The sequence below is a fragment of the Hermetia illucens genome, chromosome 6 (assembly GCF_905115235.1).
Source record: "Hermetia illucens chromosome 6, iHerIll2.2.curated.20191125, whole genome shotgun sequence".
NCBI lineage: Eukaryota > Metazoa > Arthropoda > Insecta > Diptera > Stratiomyidae > Hermetia > Hermetia illucens.
The window spans coordinates 10,956,397-10,980,115 of NC_051854.1; the positions used below are offsets into that span (position 1 = coordinate 10,956,397).

At 41.9% G+C, this 23,719-nt stretch overlaps 2 protein-coding genes across 3 annotated transcripts in view; both read right to left on the reverse strand.

The window, feature by feature from the left end:
- LOC119658836 (serine-rich adhesin for platelets-like) overlaps positions 1-4,655 on the reverse strand; it is a 237,549-nt gene extending 232,894 nt beyond the window's left edge. Inside the window, exon 1 of the mRNA XM_038066576.1 lies at positions 4,276-4,655. The gene's annotated coding sequence lies outside the window, so the exon portion shown is untranslated. The remainder of the gene's footprint in view (positions 1-4,275) is intronic.
- Positions 4,656-4,775: 120 nt separating this feature from the next.
- LOC119658838 overlaps positions 4,776-23,719 on the reverse strand; it is a 143,388-nt gene continuing 124,444 nt past the window's right edge. For both annotated transcript variants that reach the window (XM_038066581.1, XM_038066582.1), the window contains exons 3-9: positions 21,552-23,695; positions 13,861-14,142; positions 13,278-13,673; positions 13,098-13,214; positions 12,839-13,004; positions 6,564-6,739; positions 4,776-6,496 (exon numbers count right to left, since the gene is read on the reverse strand). In XM_038066581.1, coding sequence (XP_037922509.1) covers positions 6,401-6,496; positions 6,564-6,739; positions 12,839-13,004; positions 13,098-13,214; positions 13,278-13,673; positions 13,861-14,142; positions 21,552-23,630 — 3,312 coding nt within the window. In that variant the 5' untranslated portion in view covers positions 23,631-23,695 and the 3' untranslated portion in view covers positions 4,776-6,400. The remainder of the gene's footprint in view (positions 6,497-6,563; positions 6,740-12,838; positions 13,005-13,097; positions 13,215-13,277; positions 13,674-13,860; positions 14,143-21,551; positions 23,696-23,719) is intronic.

Here is a 23,719-nt window from a genome sequence, read left to right on the forward strand (position 1 = left end):
GATGTCTTTGAGGTACCAAAAGAATTATTTATCTAACATCCGCTCCCTAGCTCTAGCTAGAGCTTGGCAATCGTAAAAGAAATGCCTCCTCATGCTTTGTCGCTTGATTCAGCACCTTCAGCAATGCGATTGTAGTGTTTCCCGAGTCTGGCGGCATGGTTCCCAATAGGCCACTGTCCTGCGCAAACCGCCGTAATCCTGTACACAGTTGCACGACTGGCTGGAGGCTCTTGCGATCGAGTCTTGCTACAGGAAGGTCGAATCCTCTCTGACTTCGCACAAGTTGTAAGCCTTCGCCATCTGAAGTCAGCGGCTTTTAAGTAGTGCGAATAGATTCTACCCTTGACTATGCTCACCGAAGAAGCGCCAAAAGCCAGCCCGCTTGTTCCTCTCTATGTTCTCATGACCGAGAATCCAGAGAGTGACTTTAAGCGTGCCGCCTAGACTATTCCGTGTGTTCCCGAATTGCTTCACCAATCCTGAAGGATGTCTCCACTCGGTAAGAAAGCCTTAATGGCCCCCTGCTTGTCGATCAGGATAGCTGCGTTACGCTTGGAGCTCGTATCACGCCCCAACCATCCACAAGCTTCCAGCATTGCTAATACTTCCGCTTCAAATACACTGGTGAAACCTAGGAGGCCGTACGACTTGGATGCACTGTCGGTCTTCCATTCTGCCCTTGTTGGAAAGCAAAGTATCTCGTGAAGTTCGGCTTGCGAGTGATGTAGTTCCAAGAGTTGCCGAGTTACTTCACCAAGGGTGGTAATATAGCCGTAGGGCGTCGCTGTCCAGCATCCGGACTCATGTGACAGCACTGTACGCAACAACGTATTTAATGTGGAGGTCTAGGAAAGGAGGTGTCGGAATACATTAAAAGCAACTGCACGCAGCAACGTATTTAATGTGAAGGTCTAGGAGATGAGGTGCCGGAGTACATTGAGAGCATCTGCCGGGCAGAACTGCAGAGCCCCGCTAGCACCTGCACATACGGTTCTTCAAACCCTATTAAGCGTCGTTGTATTATACTTTTTGCCCAAAGACTGCCACCATATAATCGAGCCATACGTTAGGGTGGGACGTACCAGAGCTGTGTATGGTACATCCAGAGAACCATCCTCGGCCAGACACTGAATTTCTTTGCAAAGGCTCTCGCGCAGGCATAGAAGGCTACATAGGCATTTTTCATTTGAAGTTCAATGTTCAATCTCCAGGGTTGCACCCAGATACTTTACAATGAAGGAAAGAATTTGTTTATTTAGCCCTAAGAGGTGGAATTCGGGTACCTTTGTCTGTGAATATCATCAGCTCTGTTTTGGTTGGATTTATTTTGTATCCGCATTTTGCGACCCACAGACACACCTTCCCCAATGCTCCTTCCGTGACCACTCATAATGGAGGGAAACAACTCTATAGTCAGAACGGCTGCTAGAGTATATTGTTTATAGTATAGCGACTGCTCAACAAAATTAATTCACGAAAACACCCTCTGGGGATTTGCCTTTGTGGTAAGCATGCTGAGATTTGAAATAGGGCGTCCTCTTCATGATCGTTCGTAGCTGAATGTCCAAGAAACACTTTAGGCTCTTCAACATGAAAGAGGTGCGGCTGATTGGCCGAAAGTTCATCACGATCTCATGGACGCTCCTGCCCTCTTTTGGTATAAAAAACACAAGGAACGCAACTCCGGTAAATCTCGACAAGCCACGGCGCCACCGTTTCTTGCTGTTTCTGTAGAATGACTGGCATCTGGGCCCGGAGGGGGGCGAAAAAACCGTTTATAGCCCAACTGATTTTATTCTCGGTAATTACCGATTTGATAGTCTCGCACGACTGGTGCTGCATACCCTCAAATCAAGGCAAGGCAAAGCAAACAAAAACCTTCCGACTTTTTAAGAAATGATGGGCTTCTATATTCTTTGGACAGAATTTTACGAAATCTCGCAGATTCCCTGGTGCTTTCAATGTTCTCACAATAGTACAACCAGGACAACCTCTTGGCAGCCTTGATGGCTAACTTGTACTTCTTCAGGTTGTGCTTGTATGGCTGCCCATATTTGTTCCTGTTCCCTTTCAACTTCCTAACTTGCACCCCGAAGAGTTTGCTCTTAATAACTTATTTAACTGTGATTTGAGAAGGACCTCTGGTCAGACACTCTCCAATTCTTCACCCCAAAAATCCCATTGTTGATTAGTAGGGTGATATCAAGGACCTCCTTCAAACCGTCATAGTTCTCCGATTTAGTAAAATGGAAGGCTAATATACTGGGAAGAAAATACATGGAAATATATGTACATGTTTTCCGCTCCCGCCTGCTCCAGTGTGATCACGACTAGGTCGCGTGGAGACACTTCCTCGCGAGGATATATGATTTGATTTATCCCAATCAGTGTCTTCTGCGCTGTGAAACAAATTAAAATATTTGCTTTGAAGCCTTTTGATGTCAGGCGCCTCCGATCCAGAGCCCCTGGATTAATGCGATGTCAATGTCTTCCCCTAGGAGGAAGACCAGCACTTCGAGCGTTGTAGATTTGTCTGCACTATCCTCACCATGATCTGCTACCGTAAGAGTTTCGTGAATCCTTGGAACCATGTCGACGTTCGGTTTCGCGGAGAGGAACACTTTCACCTTTGCGTTTCTGCCCCAAACCACACTGTGTAGTCTACCTTTTCCAATGCCTCCACGGACTCTCCGTTTATTCGGGGCAGAAAAGGTTAGCTGTTCGCCTGGGATTCCTTCTCCTTGATAACTACCCAGTCGAATACGGGGATCCTGGAGTTTTAACGAGCTTGTCCTTATCCATCCAAATCTTCCGCAACCAGATGCCAGCGACCCATATCATGGCGATGTCATCGTAGGAGATGACTTTTATGCTTTGCACCCTATCAGACAATACTGATCTTAGCGACGCACGAACGGAGAAAGTCACTGGAGAATTGATCCTCAAAAGCTATAGCCACGGACCACCTGAGAAAAATCGAAGTAGGGAATGATTCGCCTGTGTCGTTCAGACGATACTCAATGATCGCCCTAAGCGATATTTTGCCATTATGGGAATTGGCGACGTCGCGTGGTATGCGTGGTTCGTCGACTGACTGTTGCTACTTACCTGCTTGCAGAGGTTGCTTAGTATCCGAGCTCTTACACACTCTGCTATGCTTCTGTTTTTGTTCGACCTCATCTTGAGATCGATTGTGTTTGAAAGCGATGGATTTAGCCCTCTGCTCGTCTCCCAGGCATTTGCTATTACATTCTTCAACAATCGCCTGGTATTTAATGAAGTTCTCTTCATTCCGCTCGTCGACAGTACCGGGCTCTTTTTTCTCGCAGTCTTGCTCTGAGTATATATGGTCTTCGGATACTGGCTCTTGAGCAGGACTCCATGAGGCCTTCGCTTCTTAGCCGGTTTCAGATGACCGGCATTCTTGTCAGGCCTTGCCACCCAAGACGTCGATGGTTTCAGGTTAGGAGAACTATAACTGATACTCGCTACACCCAACTCGACGGCAATGGATTACAAATTGGAAAGGACTTGTCCGTCTGCCGCCTCGTCCAGAAGGCCCATGCAGTTGGTTTGAACACAAGAGTGCTAAAGCTGGCACCGAATGCACTGCCTTCGACGCCTACTGTTTCTGGCTATATGCCAAGAACTCATCCTCCGATGATGCACCTGGCATCACTACCTTTTCATCTATCGCCTGTTTTTGTGTTTTTATTTAATTTTATGTCTTGGTGCCACGAGTAGTCCGGGATAATGTCCACCCTTGTTAGCCCGTCCAACAAGGGTCATATTTGAAACTAAAGGTGCCCAAGAGCCCGCATACTGATGGCCAAACTCCCCATTGGCCAGGTAGTCCTCTGCGTATGCTGTTCCACCTTGGCTTAGGGCCCTGTTAGCACCTTCTCTAGTGCAGGGAGGATGATCCTCGCTATTGAAATCAGAGAAAATTGTAATAAAATTGCACCAGGAACATACAATGATGGTACAAGTTTTTTTTTAAACTCCTTTAGAATTTCGGTAATGGGTTAAATCCGAGGATAAAGAGAAGCGCTGAACTGAATTGTTTTTGACGATTTAATACCATGTTTCTTACATCATCCTGCGATTCAAGTATCGATAGTATTGTTAAGAGGAAGGAAACGATACTGGCATTCAACGCTTTTACATGTTGACTATATTATTTCCACTCTTTCTCTCTTCTTTTTTGGATTACTTCTTATCAAATAAGAATGAAACTTAGGGAACCAAGAAGAAAAGTAAGTGGTTGAGACTCACCAAATATCCGAGCAAGTTTCTTCTTTCTTCTTACGGGAATGACATCTTTTTCGGCAGTGATTTCTTGATAGAGTCCTTTTTAAGGGGGATAAGTTCTTGAATAACAGTAAGGCATACTAAATCGTCATTTGAAACTCATAAGAGTTGAGCCGAACTTTCACACTTTCCGGCTCCACTTCAAAACACAAAGGTCTTCGAACATTTCGCTAATAACACAGAAAGGAAAGTTCTTCGTACAGTTTTGTGATATTTATCGCTGAATATCTCGTATCTTGATTTTCGTGATCCATCGTCTATCTTGGATGCTATCAGACAATCCACCTCGAATGCGAGCAGAGGTGTCCAGAAAAACAGCATTGAATCTTGATTTTTGGTCGGATTTTCAACATTCACATTTTATGGCACCTTGGGGAAAGGATGGATTTCGGTTCCTTGTACCATTACTGAGTCGCTTCTAATTTCTTCTTTTCCAGCCCACCTATAAGATAAAACATCTTCAATTATGTCCGTGAAAACAATTTTCTTTATAATTTTATTGTGCTCACAAACTTTCATAATATATTTCAGAGAAAAAAATGAAGACCTACAACTCCTACGTAATAATGATTCCTTTTTTTTACTTATTTAGCTTCAAATATAATTATTATTTCCTTTTATCTAGTGGCTAGTAAATATACTTCATACGATTAATATTATATTGATCACAGATGAATATGTATTTTCAAAAAATGTTGTTCTTTATGTTGTATTTGCTTCTCTTGTTCTACTCAATTCATTCAAAAATGTATAAATGTGTTCTAATATTAAAGGTAGCTAAAGAGCTATACTGTATATCGCGTTCAAAGTTGTATATTTATTGGCTTTTAAGGTAGTTGGATAACAACTGAAACAAGCAAGTTTCCGGCGAAGTAAATGAAGATTTAATACTCGTTTATTGTAGAAGATTGAAAGAGCGGATTATAAGTTTGAAAAATGTATTTCAAGCAAAGGAAACATAGCTCCACACTATCTACCTATCTCCCATGCACACTGTCATCAAAAGCCTGAATATCTTCAAAATATAATGCAATCTTAAGGTTACAAAAATCAACTCCATGATCTAATCTAAGGTAATCACGCCAACTAAGATTATTTCCTATGAAATTATAGATAATTCCCAAAGTCAGTACTTTTTATAATTCGAACAGAATAACTGTTGGTTTCCTATCAAATCAAATCGCATAAATATTATTTCCCTTTTTGCTATTCACTAACATTACGCTTGTTGCCTAATTAACTACAAATAACTATATTTTTCGAATTTCCGCGAAATTTCCAAACATTTCGGCAAAAGCACATTTCACGTCTCTCTCAGTGGCACGAAGTATTATTTTCCTCTATTCGACTCTATGAAAATTTAGCGAAAAACTTGTTTATCTGAAAGTTTAATTGAAGACGAAAAAGGACGATTGAAGAGGAAAAGTAGTGCTAGTATCTTTTCAATTATGAATATATGCATAGAGAAAAAGAAAACCCGACAAGATTTCCGGTTGTTTTAAGCAGAATTTGAACCCTGGGTTATTTAGAAACGGTTTTTGCTGATCCGTTTCTTTTAGACAAATTATCGATTTATTCGCATCTAATCTATTATTCTCATCTTATTTCCTGCTCTTTGTTGCTATGACTACAGTTTAAATTAATATTTAATATATTTAGAATCGGACCTGTTGAGGGTTCTTTGTTTATTACCTTTTTCTCCACTTTTTCTGCACATTGCGACTACGACAATATTTCAATAAATGTTTGTTTGCTTATAAATATGCTTGAATGGTAATTTTCAAAATGTTCTCTTCGTATTTTGGTTACTAGACTCAAAATTTGTATTCAACGTTTCAATAATAAATTGTTTCCGGAGCATATCGCGCAATTGCAGCTTTAATTAAACTCTAATCACTATCAGGATTGCTAGAAATTTCTGATTATTATTCAAAAAACTCGTTTTCAATAAGGAGATTACAGAAAATTGTGATCTCAATTAGCGTTAATAACTTTTGTAATTGCTACGTTTCATTTATTATTTGTTACATATAATATAAACGTCAAGAATTTATTATCCTTTTTCAGGATTTCTCCATTAAATGTGTTTTTAGACGTGATTCGGTTTCACTGGGTCTTTTAGCACGTTGTCACTGTAACATTCGGCAATTACAGTTGTCCCGTTGCATTTGCTTATTTGTTGCTCCTGTTTAAAAAAAAAAGTGGATGGTGAGATAAAACAGACAAAAAAACTGTCGAAAATCAATACTTACACTTGGCAAACTTGGCGTCTCACATTGGTCAGATGGTGTTCGTCGTTTGAGAGTTCGATATTTGCGATATTTGCCAAGAGCAGGCAAAACAATCAGAACACCACCAGAGACAGCGATGAAAAATCCAGCGAAATAGAATGAAAGATTGTAAGTACCAGTTAAATCGTAGATCCATCCTGAAAAGGAAATAGGACAAGTTTTTATTTTTATCGTTCATGAATTTCGCATCCGGACATAACAATCATTCTACAGAATATCGACTGAATTATGAGTCATTGGAAGATTTAAAACGGAAAGTCCTCCTCAGTTTATTGTTACCGCTAGTAATAAGTTGTTGGCGCAACAATCCATATTGGATCAGGGCCTTGAAGTGGGTTAGAACACTTCATTCAAGACCGTAACGATAAACTACAGTACACTGTAGGAGGCAATGTGGTCAGCATTGCGCTCGCCCGGGATTATTACCCTGATTTGACTCAGGTACTCAATCATAGCTGACTCGACTGGTATCCGACGTCAAATCACGATACAAATCCCACTGCCGCCAGTGAGATTTGAACCGCGGCCTTCTGTACGACAGCTTTGTGGTCTAACCACTCAGCTATCCGGACCGTTACCGTTAACTTCCGGAAAAACCAAGAGATGGAAGTTAAAATATTATAATGTGATTAAAACATTACTGCCATTTTCACCAACTGTGATGCGCCGTTTTGATGACTGAACTCCTAAAACCATGACTGCTAGAGTAAGCGCAAGGATAGCAGAATCCAGCCAGCTCAGATATTCAGAGCTAGTCCCACAAAAGATGGCAACTCTCCCATCTTAAGATCTCCTTGACGTTCTGAACGAATGGTTTACCTAGTGTCCTGGCTCTAACTAGAGCTGGGGGATCGCAAAGGAAGTGCCTGATGTCGCCACTGAGACAAAGCCTTAATGGCCGCGTTACTGTCAGATTGGCTCCTTTGCACATCAACCGTCTCATCTTTGATTAGTCGGTGAAGAATATTGTTATAATCTTGCAACGCATCGCCGGCCTTGCACTTTGCCCTGAGTGCCCTGAGTCAACAGCAAAGTTCCCAATGAACCTTCATTTCTGTGTAGCGTAATCCATTAGGGAAAACCCAGAGTTCCCGAGGTACGTCCAGAATGTTACTATCGCCAAAGGGCTTCTCTGTCTAATATTCGGACTGACCTAGTCTAACAGCACTGCCTGCTGAGGAGCATTAAATGTGGAGTTCTACTGGAGAGAGATGTAGAAGTATATTCAGAGCATCTGCCGCGGTAGCCCATGAGATTCCCTGAATCTTATTAAGCTTCGTTCTATTACACTTTTACTCAAAACCGGCTTGGTTCTATTGTACTTTTTGCTCAACATATGCCACCACGCAATAGAATCGTATGTTAGGATGAAACGAACAACCGCCTTGTGCATCCATCTACCATCCTCGGCCAGAGATTCCATTTCCTTACAAAAATACTCTTGCAGGCGTAGAAGGCTAAACAGGTCTTCTTAACCCTCAATTCTCAACCTCAACCTAGTTTTTCTTCAACCATTTTAGCTTCAAGCAGTGTGAAGGATGATTTTTCCAGGACGGGATTGTGTTCCATAACCGCTTCTAAACGGGAATTATCTTCTTTCTTGCTTCTGTAAGTTTCCAGGCTTTCAGTTTACTCCCCTAATCTACGCCTCTCACTACTCTACACACAGGAGATCTTAAGTTTGATGAACTTCTACTGAATGGATCTAGCTCCCATTCTTGAGGGACTTCTTGCCACATGACGTTTGATGACGGCAACTTGTGCCCCCCATCGCCTCTCCTTGGACACATTTTTCTGCGACTTTATAAATAGTATTCTGGCGAGTGATGCACTGAGTCTAAATACTTTTTTAAACTTTTTTCCACCTGGGAAGCACTACAGTCGACGCAGCGTGAGGGGGCGAAGTGATGCTGAGTTTCTACACTGTCGATTCTCCATTCTCTCGTCTTCCACTTCGACTGTTGTATTCTGGGGTTCTACCTCTTAGCCATATTGTTTCATCACCCAAGTTGAGAGGGAGAGAGAGAAAATTCACGTGTGCTTATGTTATATTTACACATCAATAGGAAAATGATCTTATTCACTTATATGAAAGCTGCCTACACCTTTATCATGTGCAACGATGACCGAGATGATCTCACTGTTTTCGGAGGAGCAATCCATATCCACATTTTACAGGTGACTAGCCATTTTATCCACGATAAGCGAAACTTTACAGATGCAATAGAGGAGCGTGGTGATGCTCCCTTCCACCCCTTAAGCTGCTCCCCATGCACCACTTAAGCTGTTCGCCATTGTAGATGAAAAGTCTACCGTTAATGTTCTTGACCGGATCACTCGAAGATTTACGACATTCGCGGCATCGTTCGAATAATTGTGAACCAGGCCGGGTTTGTCAAAGATTGCGAAACTAACTACCGAAGCAGCAATAACTTAAAATGCTCAATGTCACCCGATCTCAGCCTAGAATTGAGAAAATGGCGTCGACCCCGCTAAGGAACAGCAGAAAGTTAACTGAAAAGAAGTAATATTTGATATTTCATGAAGTTCCAATGAGGAGTGTTGATACAAATACGAAAGGTAAGTCAGGCATCTGTTTCCCTTCCGGGTGTATTTTTAAGCAAATGTATCCGTCGGTAATCTTTAGAGCTAAAGAAAACGGAAAAGGTTTAGATGGAGTACACTTTTTCGAGGCAATTAAAAAACCTAACTTTAAAGACATTACCAATTCCAAGAAAAGTAAATTCTCAAACTCTTCCTTCTATAGTTTGACTCCAGGTGATTCAGGAAAATAAAGTCTTACGCGATTTTCTGGTGTCTTGTGCGGCCCCGATAGCAATGAACTGGCGGAGTCTCCTTTTAATTTCATTACTACTCCAAACTTTTTAGTCTGTACCTTATTAAGTTCTCATAGCGGACAATTTTTGGAGTGGACGACTGGAAACTTTTCAGCAAGAGATTTGTTTTGGATCACGTCTCGATGCAGAGTATATGTTGGATGGAACTTGTACATTTCTTTAGACCTAAGTCGTCAAGAGCAACTATTTCTAATAATGATACTTCAGGAAAACTCGATTCAAGCCTAGGGACTCCGGAGACAACTATGCAGGCTGCTCTCGTGGTGTCGAACCCCAAATATAGAGCAAGAAAACAATACCATGACACCTACCTGATTTCAGAAAACTGACTAAAGAAATGTTCAATATCTGTCCCAAGCACTAATTTTGGCAGCCCTATAAGGACTGTCTTCAACCCTAACAAAAGGTAATTAAAATTTGTCGGAGAAGATCTTATTATCAGTGATTGAGCGAGACTTACAAAAATCTTATCCAAAGTACGCTGCGTCCTTTCTGGGACAATCAGAGAGAATTCTCTAAACTCGCATTCCACCTCTGAGAGAAGCCACAGTTTAGAGTAAGAATGGAAGACGTCGGGAAATATGGGAAAATTTAAATTTCGAAATGCAATCAAAAACTTTTGCAAAAGAACCCAATGCCACTGCAACAACACTTTTATTGTTCCTTACGAAACGCTAGTAGGCTTGGCTATGCGTAGCTAATTGCGTAAGAAGAGGAAATGGCTTTGTGTTTCGTGTGCAGCTACTATGTTACGTCAAACGAAGATATTTCAAAAGGTTTTCTTCTTAGTCTAAGAAAGTCGCATAGACGGCCGCCTGAATAGATATCTCATGGGGCAGTACATGGGGCCTAACATACGAGGCCTGAGTCTTTGGAGTTGCGACGTCTTCAGCTCTCTTAATTTAATCTAACCTTCACAACTCTTCCACTACAGTATCAGTAAGGTAATGAAGGATAACTTAAATGAGGCGAGCTCGTAGGCGATAAGCTAAGAGCTCAATGTTATAATAATAATAATCATTGGCGCGATATTGGACAACGAAGCCTTATGGTTACACCGATATTCTAGAATTACTGCCAAGAGAGCTGGCGTCAACTCTGAGTAATGACACCACACAAATTGTCAGATTGTTCGCTAGGTCAACAAAATATTACAACGAATCAGTCAACAATGTATTCTCCGTGATTGTTTATGACCTGCTTCCATCATTGGCCTCAACTAGTCAAATTCGTCCATCCAGGTTGAACGAGATGTCACATGTAGCATTAGAAAGCGATTAGAAGAGATGGAAATCGAATTACATCAAGTCGAGAAAATAAGGAGGATAGCGTAGCATTTCCAAATCGATTGTTTAAATTGCTTCCCTGATCATGCTGGCGGTGTGAGAACAAGCATTATCGCACTGGACGATGGCCGATGATTTTTGCTGGATAGCTTCGTTTTAGCCATTGCATTTGGTGAATGTTAAACTTCTCATTCACTATTTGGTTCTGATAAAGTAGTTCGTATTTCAAATTCTGTCTTCTCAGTTCGCGTCTTTCATGTCAAGATTCCCATTTTACTGGATACCACAAGAAGTTAAATTTTCTCTGAATTTATTCCATTCTGCGGCCAACGTCAGGTGGTAAGGGATACCTATAAAATATCAAAGATGACCACATCTTGCAACTTATCAAATTGTTGATACTTAACGCGTCGAATATGTAGATTAGCTCAGAGCATAGTCATACCATAGCACTAAAATGCGCTTACTTCATACCAAAATAGGGAGGAAATTCCTTATTTATATCCTTGAATATTCGGCGCTAGCAAAACCCAAGCGGCGGAAACTAAGCAGGCCATTCTTGAATGACCCTAGAGATACCTCTAATAAAAACAGTCAGTTTGTCTGAACGCCACCAATTGAATTTGCAGGTCATAACCATGGACATATTTTTTACAGGTTGCTAGCCACCACACAAAATTTTACATAATATCTTATTTGTAGTTTAAAGCAACTGCACTAATTGAACCTCCATAAGCTCCCTGCAGATAACACACAAAAGTTGTGTTGAGCGGTTTCAGTATTCTATTTACTAAATAATGGTTCGTTTACTTTACGTCATCACTGCCTACAACATAGATTGTCCAGTGTTTGATCCGGGGTCGAAAGGGTTCTTCTTCTTTCAAAGCACTTTTGGTAAAAACTAGTGTTTCGAACTTTCGGATGCAATCTGTTCCAGCTTTATTACACACCAGGTAGCTCCACTGTTATGCCTGTAGGGAAAATGAGAGGCACTTTGCAGACATATACTATATTCTGTTCATCCAGACCCTTCAACGTGATTTTGTATGATGAGGTGTTATGTGATTATCCTCGTTCCCCAGGGCAAGCAATCCGAACATGAAACCTCAAAAAAAATGCCAAGCCAAGGCCAAGGTCGCCCAGAATTAATCGTCGATGTTGTTGTTAAACAATGTATTGGGATATATTTGAATTTCATTCTATCAAGTTTGTGGTACGCGAAGCCTGTATTTGGCAACTAAAATCAAACTATCAACTTCTCATGATGGCAAGTGCACATGGAGGTATGGAGGATTTACTCGTCGAATCGACCTTCCACTTGGACAGACTTTCCTTCTCTGAGACGAGGTGACGGCCGGACGGTAATAAGATGTGTATGCGGTTTCCCGCCTTCCGATATAAGTAATACTCAAACTTAATTTGTTTTTCCAGTTGGCGAGGAGATCTTGGGTAATGTTCTCGAATCCTCAAAGAAAACACTAGAAAGAACATAGCCAACTAACAGGAAATCTACCGATAAAATAGAATGGATTAGCGAAACTAATAGATAGATCTGAGCCATCGCCGATCACTCTATCCATCTACCAGTTTTCAGAGGTCCGAGTCTCTTCCCCGACATAGAATTTGCCTCACAAATTCATTTGGCTTTGGCTAATTTCTTAAGGATTTAAGTGATCAACACCTAACTTCTTGCCTCATCTGTCACGAAACGCAAGCAAAGAAGTTAAACAGAAAGGAACATAGGAAAAGCAAATAATAGTACCATTAGAGACTTAAAGCTCGAAGTGGAGTTTGTCCACAGAATTGAACTGCTCTACCGGGATCCAACCAGGTCTAAAATTTGAAGTGTAGAGATATCAAAACCATCTAGCTGCTTCATTGGATTCATTCGGGCCCTGTATAGAGTAAATTTTACAAAATTCAGTCGTGCAATTCCTTGGTGCATGCATAAATTTCACGCCGACCCTGGTTTTAATCCCTGCTATCATATTCAGGATACATACGTAGGTTAGGTATGACAATATGACACTTTAGACAATATTTACAAATGTGCTAATAGTTTGTTTTATTGTAAAAAAAAACATTCAGTTACCTGCTAACGGTGGACCAACTAAATTTGCGACACCTTGAACCAGCAACAGCAGACCGTAGGCGTTTGTGAATCGTTCCAATGTAATCAACTCAACAAGAATAATACTGGTTAATGAGTAATTCGCCGCAATAAAGAAGCCAAAAAGTCCAGAACAGCTGCAGAGCCACTAAAATGACATTGAAAAGGAACACATTAGAAACGGAAACTCATTAGATGGTTCCAAAGGTCAGCAAACACTACTATGTATACTGAAACCTACCGTATAAGTACTAGACACAGGCACCATAGCTGTTACTATCCCACACATAGCCATACAAATTGCATACACGACACTTGGACTTATCCCTTTCCTGTCTCCAATCCAGCCAAGTGCAATCTAAAAAGCAATAACCGAAATGTCAACAATCAATTGCACCTTGCAAACCACTTGAAATCTCACCTCTCCAAACATGTTCACTATTCCAATAATACCCACAAGCATTGACGCGTCCGGCTCAGCAATACCCAATTCAATGGCATTATCCGTAAGATAAACGTACGGAACATCGTACCAAGCGTACAACAGAAGATTTGAAATGGCAAACAACAGGAACCGAATATCGGTGAAATATGAAAAATCCAAAATATCCACAAATAAATTTTTAAATTCAGCGATTCCTTGTTGCCATTGTGATTTCTCCTTGGCAATTGTTGTCATTGAGTTACGATAGATATCCGGACAGGACGAGGCTCGAAGTCGATATCGATTTATGTTGAGCATAGCACCACGATAGGTAAGTGAGTGACGATGCATTCGTAGATCTTTGAGGTAGGATGAGGTCGGTGGAGCGCGATGCTGAAAATAATCGATAATCAATTCAACTGTAAAGTGACTGAAAACATGCACACTTATGTCTGAATAGTTTAGTTCACATATGTGCATATGCATGAATGCTAGTCCCAGTAACACTAATGCGATGTCAACGACCGTTTCAGCACAATAAGGTGCTATTGGGGTTGAAAGGACGTCTTACATTACTTACATCTCGATGGTGGTGATGGTGATTTTCGTTTTTCCTAAGCCACGAAAGGAGAGCCTGTTCATTCTCGAACTTATCAGTGTTGGTTTGGTTCTTTTTCTTGGAAATTTTCGGCGGTGGATCCGGATCTGATGGACTCAAGGCACCTTCAGGAGCTGCGATTCCCATGTATGATGAATGGGGTTCACTGAAGCTCCTTGAGTAAAGCAGACCTGGATAGTTCTGCAGCAATAGGTTGTGCACGTTTCGATGTGTTGATAGAAGCTCAAGAACTTCATCGGGGACCTAAAAATGAACAAGTGAATTAGTAATGTCAATAATGATTTCAAGAGAGTTCAATTGAATCGAGAACAGATTTGACTATTGTTGCAGAATATCCTGTAGATAATGAATTGTGCTAACAAACCCAACTAGAAAAGAGCAGGGCAGGAGTGAGTACATGGTGGAAATATCTAGGCCCATCAGGACAGGTAGTGTAACTGACACGACTTATATAGGGGCGTATCATTCTTTGAGTTTCAAGAAAATTTGTTAGCCAATATTTTTTTAATGAAAACAATTGGAAGATTTCTCCTTTTAGGCTAAAGTATTTTCTTGAATGCATATACAGTACTTCAGGAATTATTTAATCTCTAAGGTCCTTCACTGAAGAAGAATTCAACTGGTTCCCAAAGTGTATGTATCCAAATAAAATACTTCATCAGTTTCCGACATTGACGTGCACAAGTAGGCAAGGCCATCTACACCATAATGCAGGTTGGCTTAAAGGGTCCTTGCACAGCACGATATCGCCTATTTTCAGCCCCTGTGTTGGCTGAAACTGACTGATCTCATTTGAGGCTACACCAAATATTCAGATCGCCCAAGCTTCCAAAAGTCATGACTAATGACTTGAACAGGGTGCAATGTTATTTCAATTCCTGGTAGCGCTCATTTTGGTGCATAAACTCTGAAGGTGGAAGTACCGTGAGGTCTGCTAGATCAATGTTAAACTGAATCGCCTGAGCTCACGATATAAGTAGCGTTTCAGTGCCTTTAGACCTTCCAACTTCCTCCAAAATCAAGGCCTCCAAGAGGGCACGCACTGATTACTCTATAAAAGCCGAATCGTCGAAGAGCCTATGTAGCTCTACTTTGCTACTCTTGGAAGTAGTACCGTTACTGCTAGCGAGAATCTGACAAAGTCGTCGTCGAGAAGTAAACTGTCGAAAGACAGCTAGGAATGCTTCTACAGTCAGGTTGAAGACGAACTTAAAATATTTCATTTGATTCTGGAAATCCCGTGATGAACTCGTTGCAACTGAAATGTCGACTAGGTGTAATTGGATTGAGTTATTTCCAGGCGAGCCACATGAAACTTCGTTGGCATTTAGTCCCTTCGCGAAGAACACCATGTAGAATAGAGCAAACAGCCCCATCTGGTAATTTTATCGCTTCCTTCACGAACTTGTTGACATGGCACCAAACAGCTCGGACTCCGGAAGGTGTCGGATACTTACTGAATTTTTCTGAGTAGGCGACCTCTAAGGGGGAGCGCTTCCCAATGACCATCTGATTATTATGATTTGGTTTCCTTTTATTAGTATCAGATCGGGCTTGAAGAGTGTCCCATCTGCTGCCCACGCATGGGGCTCTTCTTGCACTATCCATCCTTTCCTGCGAGCCACTATTAGCCCTGTGAGTTGGGGTTTACGAATACACTTAAAGTCTTCCCAGCTTGTCGTAAGAGGCGACTATAAAGGATAGGTGGGCTCTGAAATCACATTGTGGACATGTGATAGGGAAACATCGTCTTACCAACTTTTTGCAGCTTCCACCGTCTCGATATTGCTGGCATATTGTTTAAACACGAAGCTTGCCATAAGGTCAACTGGGCTTCAACGGACCAACACCCTACGAGCAACCAGATTGATCATTTTGCAATTAGCAATAGATTTAGAAATTGTTTGCTGACATCAGCCTCAAATGGTCGCCTATCCTTGTTGGCATGTTGCGTACGCCACTTCTCACAGAGTTTGAGAGCTGCGACGCCCCAAGTTCAACATCGACGACTTGTATGATCCAGATGTCGCTCGACAGTAAGAGAGCTATCTTGCTGACGGACGGCAAATACACTGGATAATGCGTCTAAGAACATCGATTAGCATTGCGCTGTCATCAAAAAATCGTTTTTCTCGTGTGCAACGCAGGCCCACCAAGTCCCAAAGTGGCCTCACAAGATTTGGCTAATTGGAATCGCACTATTGGCCGCTGGAGTGATGGCGAGCGTGACTGGCTCTAGCTCCGACACCGCGTAAATTGCGGGAAGTTCAAGGTGGTATGCCCCGTGACTAAAAGGAATTTGTTATTGCGCTGGTCAGGGAAGCGGAAGATGCTACAGCACGCAAAGATTTCAGAAGTGTGCAAGAACTTGCATGTGGTTACAAACTTTTCGAGGATTCTGTGAGGGACGGTCGAGTCCTCATCTACGATGAAGAGCAGCTGGAGAGGTGGAAGCAACACTTCATCACGGTTCTTAACCTTTTGACATCAGGTAAAATTCAGCCTTTTGTGGATGAAATGGCTAGTTACCGTAACATGCGGACACGGACTGTTAACTTAAACTAATAGCGATCATCAGAGCGACATATGATGTCGTAAAATGGCAGCACGTTCTGCATTGAGGTAAAAACTCAGAGCAATTGGATGTCTAAAGCCGAGTCCGCCGAGATTACATCTTGTCATCGATATTATTTTTTCTTGTTATCGGTGACGCCATGCAGTGCAAGCCCCTGTCCCAAGGTGGCCAACGACTGGCTCGCCCTAGGAGCACTTGGTGCATAACAGTGGAGGAGGAGTGTATAATTCGGGGAAGTCCTGGAAGGAGTTCTAGTGCATTGCAGCGAACCGTGCACAATGGCACGTAGGTGCGGTAGACGCGCTATGCCCACTAAAGTCTTAGTTGGGAAGTAAAATCATGAAAAGCTGTGAGGAATGATTTGTGAATCTCGGTATGTGGCGTTAGTCACGACACCGACATCAAAGTGACGCCGAACGGAGGGGAGCGGGTGATTCTCGAAAAAAGTTTTCTACTGAATCATGAAGAGTATCAACCAACAATCCAGAGAAAGTTTTATGCTATGAACAAACATACCGCCACGTTGACTGATCTCACTTATCCGATTTGCGAAGACCGGTTTCCATTTACAAAAATGAGCTTTATACTGTGATAGCACGACCCATCAATGAGTCCACCTCCAGATTCTGTGATATTTAGCTAGCCGAACGAGGAGGACAACGCTGCCTGCTATGACGATATGTTTAAGAGTAGATATTCCAGATTTAGCAGCCAGTGGTTAGAGCGTTGGGCTGTCGTAGTGGAAGGTCGCGGTTTAAATCTTTTTGCCAGTCCTCATGTATTCCTCGTAGACTTCGTTTTTTTTGTTAAGAAAATTTGTGTTTTTTAGTCCTTTTGAAGGGGCTAATCCTCCATAATAGATCTTGGTCTTGTGCAGAAATAGGGACGACTCCAGAGAAAGGCATGGCGGCATGGCGGGCCCTGCCTTGAAGCAATGACGTAGACCAGGATGTTTAAAGATCTGAACTGAGGCCTAGACCGAACACCGGTTATTGGCCAGTTGGTGATAACCAGTAGTAAATATCAGGTGATTCAGTCGTCAGCAACGAAATGAAGAACGGTGTAAGCTGTCTCAAATGTGTCACGAAATCCATGAATCACCCAGCTGATGAACTTCATAGTGGAATTTTAAGGAATTATAGTCAATGTAAGGAAGAAAGACAGATTTGCAAGGACCAAGTGAGCTCTGGCGTAGATACTACGTCTAGCTTACTGACTTCGGCACAATACTTCACAGAACGATCGTTTTTAGCATTGCAAGGTGATTGTGGTCCCTGTTTCCTACGCTTATGCAGTTCCAACACTAAAGACCGATTCACTCCTCTTTCAGTTGCTTCAATGGATAAGACGGTAAGACCCATATAGCGATTGCGTTCGATCAGATGTGAGGCGAATGAGAAATAAGATTGAACTTCATCAGTAAGTTGAAGTAAACACAGACATCAATGAGATGTGGCGTCTAAGCCTATCGCAAGTGGCTGTCCTGAATTGCCTAAATGAGATGGGTGGATCAATTTAGACTATGTCGGACGGACATGGACACTTGAAAAAATTCCAATGTATATGACGTTGATTAGCTCTTATAGCCTTAGTCATTTCGCGGTACTTCGCGAAGAACTGAGTGAAAAGCGCTGCACCTTAACCATATGAATAAGCGTCGACTATGCAAACGAATGAAGCACTGCTCAACGATACCCTTAGAATCAGTGAGTTCAGGGATTCGCACGAATGGGGGACGTATCATAAATCGTCCCTTGCTTCGCAGAGGACAAGCCAATTTGTTCATGAAAGCTGTAGAGCGCACGATAGCGGAAATAAGGTTACGACTACGAGACTAAAGCCGCCGAATATGAACACCGCCATGCTTGAATTGTGCTGCTAACCTGCTATTATTGCCTTAAATTTCGAGTTCTAAGCGGCAATAAGGATCAGTATCTGCTTCATCTGAGCTGAGGCGGGTGTTTTACAAGCACCTAACCATTCGTTGATCACTGTTTGGGCAGCACAGAGCCACTCTCGGTTTCGACGAGATCAATGTATTGTAACTGTACATATTCCCTACAGTCTTGTTTCGGGAAAGAAGATCAAAAATGAATCCTAATGATCTACTGAGAGCCTTAGTTCAGAAAATACATTCCAGGCCGACAGAAATTTCAGCGTCATCATAAAGGTCCGGAATCTTTTCTGCAGCTTCTCCTTCAAACGAGCTTATGAAGTGTAAAAAAATCGATGACCTCTGGAGGACTTCTTCTCGTTATACCAGCAGTACGATTTTGTGCTTAAAGAGCTCCCAATTCTACTGCTGGCCTTTTAAGACATCCATTGACCAGATGAAAAATACCGAATGAGTAAAGCTGAAATGAGGCTAAACTTTAACGTCATCAATAGACTGCATTGCTTATGCAGCGTTGATCATAGTTATCACCAAGCCAAACGGATCATCCCTAACTGGCGTAAATTCTTTGATGAGGCCAAACAACGTTATCTTTACCAGGAGACATTTTTCGGTACCCACTGAAAGGCGGATCTGCTCACAAATAGACGTCTTCAGCACATATCTGTGTATAAATGAAGTTCGATGAACCATCCAAGAACCTATGCAGCATTGTAATGTATCGCGGCTTCAAGGCCTTCCTTTCGGAATCAGTTCAATGTCAAACTATTTCAATAAATCGTGAACACGACGATTGTTAAACTAAAGCTCAGTTTCGTATGTCTGGATGGCATTGGATACAGGACATCTACGTGAAGTATTCACTCGTATTCACAATTATGATTTCAAAATTTGCTGCCCAGGACCAAATCAAATCTCTTGGCTACATCATCGAGTAGGCGACAATCGAACCCAGGGAAAACATGCCGCCGCTGACAGCCATCACTGCTCAACGATCACACAAGGGGTTTTTAACAACATATGGCAAATTCGCCAGCCTATGGAAGTGGCAGTTTTCCAGAACATAAAGGAGATCCCCAAATCGGATTTACTCCACACTCAGTAAAATCCGCCCCTGTTGGTGATTCTGATGGATCGCTCAAGGCATTTGCACGATAGAGCGAAGCTGTAGTCAAATCGAAGAGGAAAACCTTGCATAAATACCATAAAATACTCTAAAGCACTCGGTTCACACTCTTGACAAACCGTCGAACACTACTCTCAATTTTCGGGAAAAAGAAAGGACTACAAAATATTCAATCTTATCATCATCGTCAGGACGTATTCAGACAGCCATCGAACAAAGACGACTTTTCTACAATGAACGTGTCATTATACCAAAATTGACAAACGTCTTCACCGTGGTCACCTTGATATACGACATACGAAGTGTTTGATTCGTGATCATTTCCACTGGGCAAGCATGGGCAACGAAATTGAAGGTATCGTTAGCCGATATATACTATGCACTGTTGCTAATAAACAACCAAACAATTCGAAAATATTCTCTTGGCTAAAGGCGACTCAGCCAGGACTTTGCGGGACCATATCAAGGAAAACGCTTTCTTGTCATGGTCGAAGCCTAGTATGAATTCTCGAAGATCTACCTGCTCAAGAAGTTCTGTCAATCTAGGGAGTACAGCACATTTTTACCGCACCGTACCATCCTCAATCAAATGGGCAAGTGGCATATTTGCAGGCACATTTAAAAGAGGTCTCTTCACATTAAAAGGGGAAGAAAACCTGGCACATAATCTTTGGATTTTCCTTGGCACCTACCGAGCAACATTAAACATCAAATTTTCAGATGACAAATTCGCAGCTTTCAATCTGAAGATTACTACTGCGCTGAATCTCTTGATCCCTTCAAATAAACGTGGGAAAGCAATTCAACGACAAATATAGGACGCAAAGCTGACGACCCAATCTATACTAGATACCATCGGATTCGTCAATAGCAGCCTGAACAGATTATTTAGAACCTCAACAACGCCCTCTCCACCCTGAACGTGGACAATGGATCGATTCATTGTTACCATGCGAGCCAAATCATCAAACGAATGAATCGATCATCGAATCAAGATAAAGCGCTGAGGGCTATTGATGAAGAGTTTTTGATTTCATTGAGATCGACTCCAAATCATTACGAATTTGGGGTCGCACAAGAGGTGCCGGATATCATCTCAGAGCCTAAAAACACAGCAAAATCTCCAGCACCAGTTACAAGACGACCATCTACCGCGCTGAAAAAACGGGTTCCCTGCATGATCGTAGAAGTGAGCACTTGTCCCCTTCATTATGCACGTTCATTTCATTAAAATCTTATGTAAATGAAGAATTTCGCCCCGTTTACTCCGCATTTTTTATATTTACGAACAACGCAGCGCTCCTAAAATATTCTGTGGCTAAGACCCATATTAGGAAAGGGCGATCATTTCATTGCTGGTTAAGTCACAGTGGGGGACAAACCCAGTAAAAAGGCGCAAAACAGTTTAGAAAGAGCCTAAGCTTCTCGTGAAGTCTAGAGGAGAACTGACGGACATCTCCAGAAACACACAACTACAACAACTAAGGGGCTTATAGTAATGACATGCCTTTTTGCGATTGTTTTTAATTAACAAGAAAAGTCAATTAAAAGCCTATAAAGGAAAGCGTCAAGACAATAGCAGAGTCTCTATTAGATTCAAAGGAAAATCATCAAACAGATTTGCAGGCAGCGGATTTTATTAGCTCGTCACTCTACAATGAAAAGCGAGAATTGATTTAAATTTACGTCGACTATTGGCTCCATTTCTCTGGGTATTTCTAGTGACAAGTAAACCGAAAACAAGAGGAAATCGATAGCTTAAGGGGATTACAAGTGAAACGGAATCAATAGAACTGTCGGATTGACTGGTTGCACAAGCATATTAATTGAAAATTGAAAGGAATACTCTAGAAGGATTATACAAGCAGAAATTCGATGAATTTTGAAGTGATTGTGTTGTAAATTATTGGAAATGATCCCTTCATTAGTTTTATTCGCTCCTCCGACGTAATTCAATGTTACATGATATTGGCCCCAACTAAGTTCTGAGTATTTGGATTGAATCTCAATGATATTTCCTAATTAGTTTCAAGTAATTACATAACAAACCATCTTACCTTCTCTCCATTCTTCACGAAAGTCGGCAACGTTATCAACGAACTAAACAATCTCGGATCGCCTAAATCCTCAACCTTCACTCCATCAATATTAATCGGAACATCTCCATTTTGTTGATGATTCAAATTACTCGCGGTTCCACCAGTATTCGTACTATTACTCACAGAAAACGAATCTGCCGACACGCCCAGTTTACTCTTCTTCCTTCTTGTACGTTTCAACTTCGCTCGTTGCGTTGTCCATTCCAAATCGCGCATCAACATCCCGCAAACCGTCATATTCAAAAAGATGCCGGCCAAAATCAAGGTAGTTCCACGCCAGCCATACTCTTCCAAGAGCATTTGTGTGAGAGGGGCGAATATGAACGTTCCTATACCACTCCCGCAAACTGATAGGCCTGTGGCAAACGATCGTTTCTTTTCGAAATAGTATGCAACGATGACAACAGCCGTTACATAACATAAACTTAGACCGAAGCCAGCCAAAATGCCGAATGTTACAAAAAGCATTTCCATCGAGTTGGCAAATGATGAAATTACAAATCCAGCACTGGCTAGAATCGATCCTGCAACGGTCACCTTGCGACATCCATACCGATCGGTAAGAAACGACGCAATTGGGCCAGAGAGGAGTGGTATGGCCATGAATAGAGATCCAATCCATGCAGTTTTTGCCTTGCCTTCTCCGAAATAATTCAAGAATTCCACATATATAACGCCGAAACTAAAGGTCACTCCATCGGCTATCAGATTCACCATGAACGAAGCGAAGACGATCACCCAACCCCATCCTCCATCTGGTGCACGCGCTTCTGCATATGCCCCTATTGAGCTGACGTCATCAGACGAGGACGACGATGAGGAGGATGAGGACGAGCTGGATGACGAATCCGACTCGGATGATCGCGATGAGCTACTTCCCAAGGGGCTCTTGCAGTCTGATCTCTTGCTGGACAGTGAAGGTTCGTGTTCTTCAGGCATGAACTGGACATGTAATACTGGACGTTCATATTCTGCTGAACCCTCCGATGCGCGATCTTCACCTGTTGCACCATTTCCATACTTGCAGGACTGGAAGCTTAATCTATTGCTGCGGTTTTTCGAGTCCTTTTGAAAGCTATTCGACGAAGGACTTTTCACAATACTTTTCGGCATTTTCTCGTTTGTGTTCTCCACATAGATCAGCTTTCCCGGCGATGGGGCGCGTAATGTTGTGGTTTTGTCGCTTTTGACGATTTTACTGGATGGGGCTGCATCGTTAATCAACAAACGTACATGCTCCATTTGATGAGATTCGTCATCATCATTTTGAACGCTGGGACGACGACTGGTATCTACATAGGTTTGATTAATATAATCGTTGTACTTGGGACTGTTCTTAATTACAGGTGGAAGATGGTCGTGATTGTTTATGTCGTTTTTCGTACGATCTAATAACGGATCTGTAGCAGAAGCATCTTCGGTTTCGTGAATCATTGACCGATGATACGAACGAGGGGAACTAGAGCTAATCGAAGTGGGATTTATTGGATTTGATTTGTCCATAATCGTATCATTTCTATCGCCTACATCGTTATTGACTTTAATCCTAGTAACGTCTTCGTTATCACTATTGGGGACATCACAGCCATTAACAAGTGAAGCTGGCGCCTTCGCAAAACGATCGTTATCTTGACGATTCATTTGAAAACGGTGATTATTCGACGATCCCGTATTATCAGTAGCAGTAACAACGTTTAACTTGTCTTTACTTCTTAACGGGCTATTACCATTTAAACTAGAAACTTTGTCACTAAAATGTTCTGAAACCGCGGTATCCGGTATTGTACGATCCTTGATCGGAGCTGCTGCGTCAATACTATTCTGTTTTTGCTCATGCTCTTTCTGGTCATAATGTCTATCATTTTGTGTATGCTTTTCAGATTGTGGTGTCGGTCCCTTACACAAACCATTAGAATTAGAATTAACACTATTATTACTATTGGTGTATTCTCCGTTTGCTGACTGCGATTGACAATTGCTAGTGCTAATGGCATTATTAACAATGTCATCATTAATATTGGGTCGATCGATATCCATTCCGATAAATCGCGACTAAATTGACGCCTAAATGAATTCAAAAGTGAGGCTATCATACGGAATACCTAAAATATATAAAAAGAAGTTAG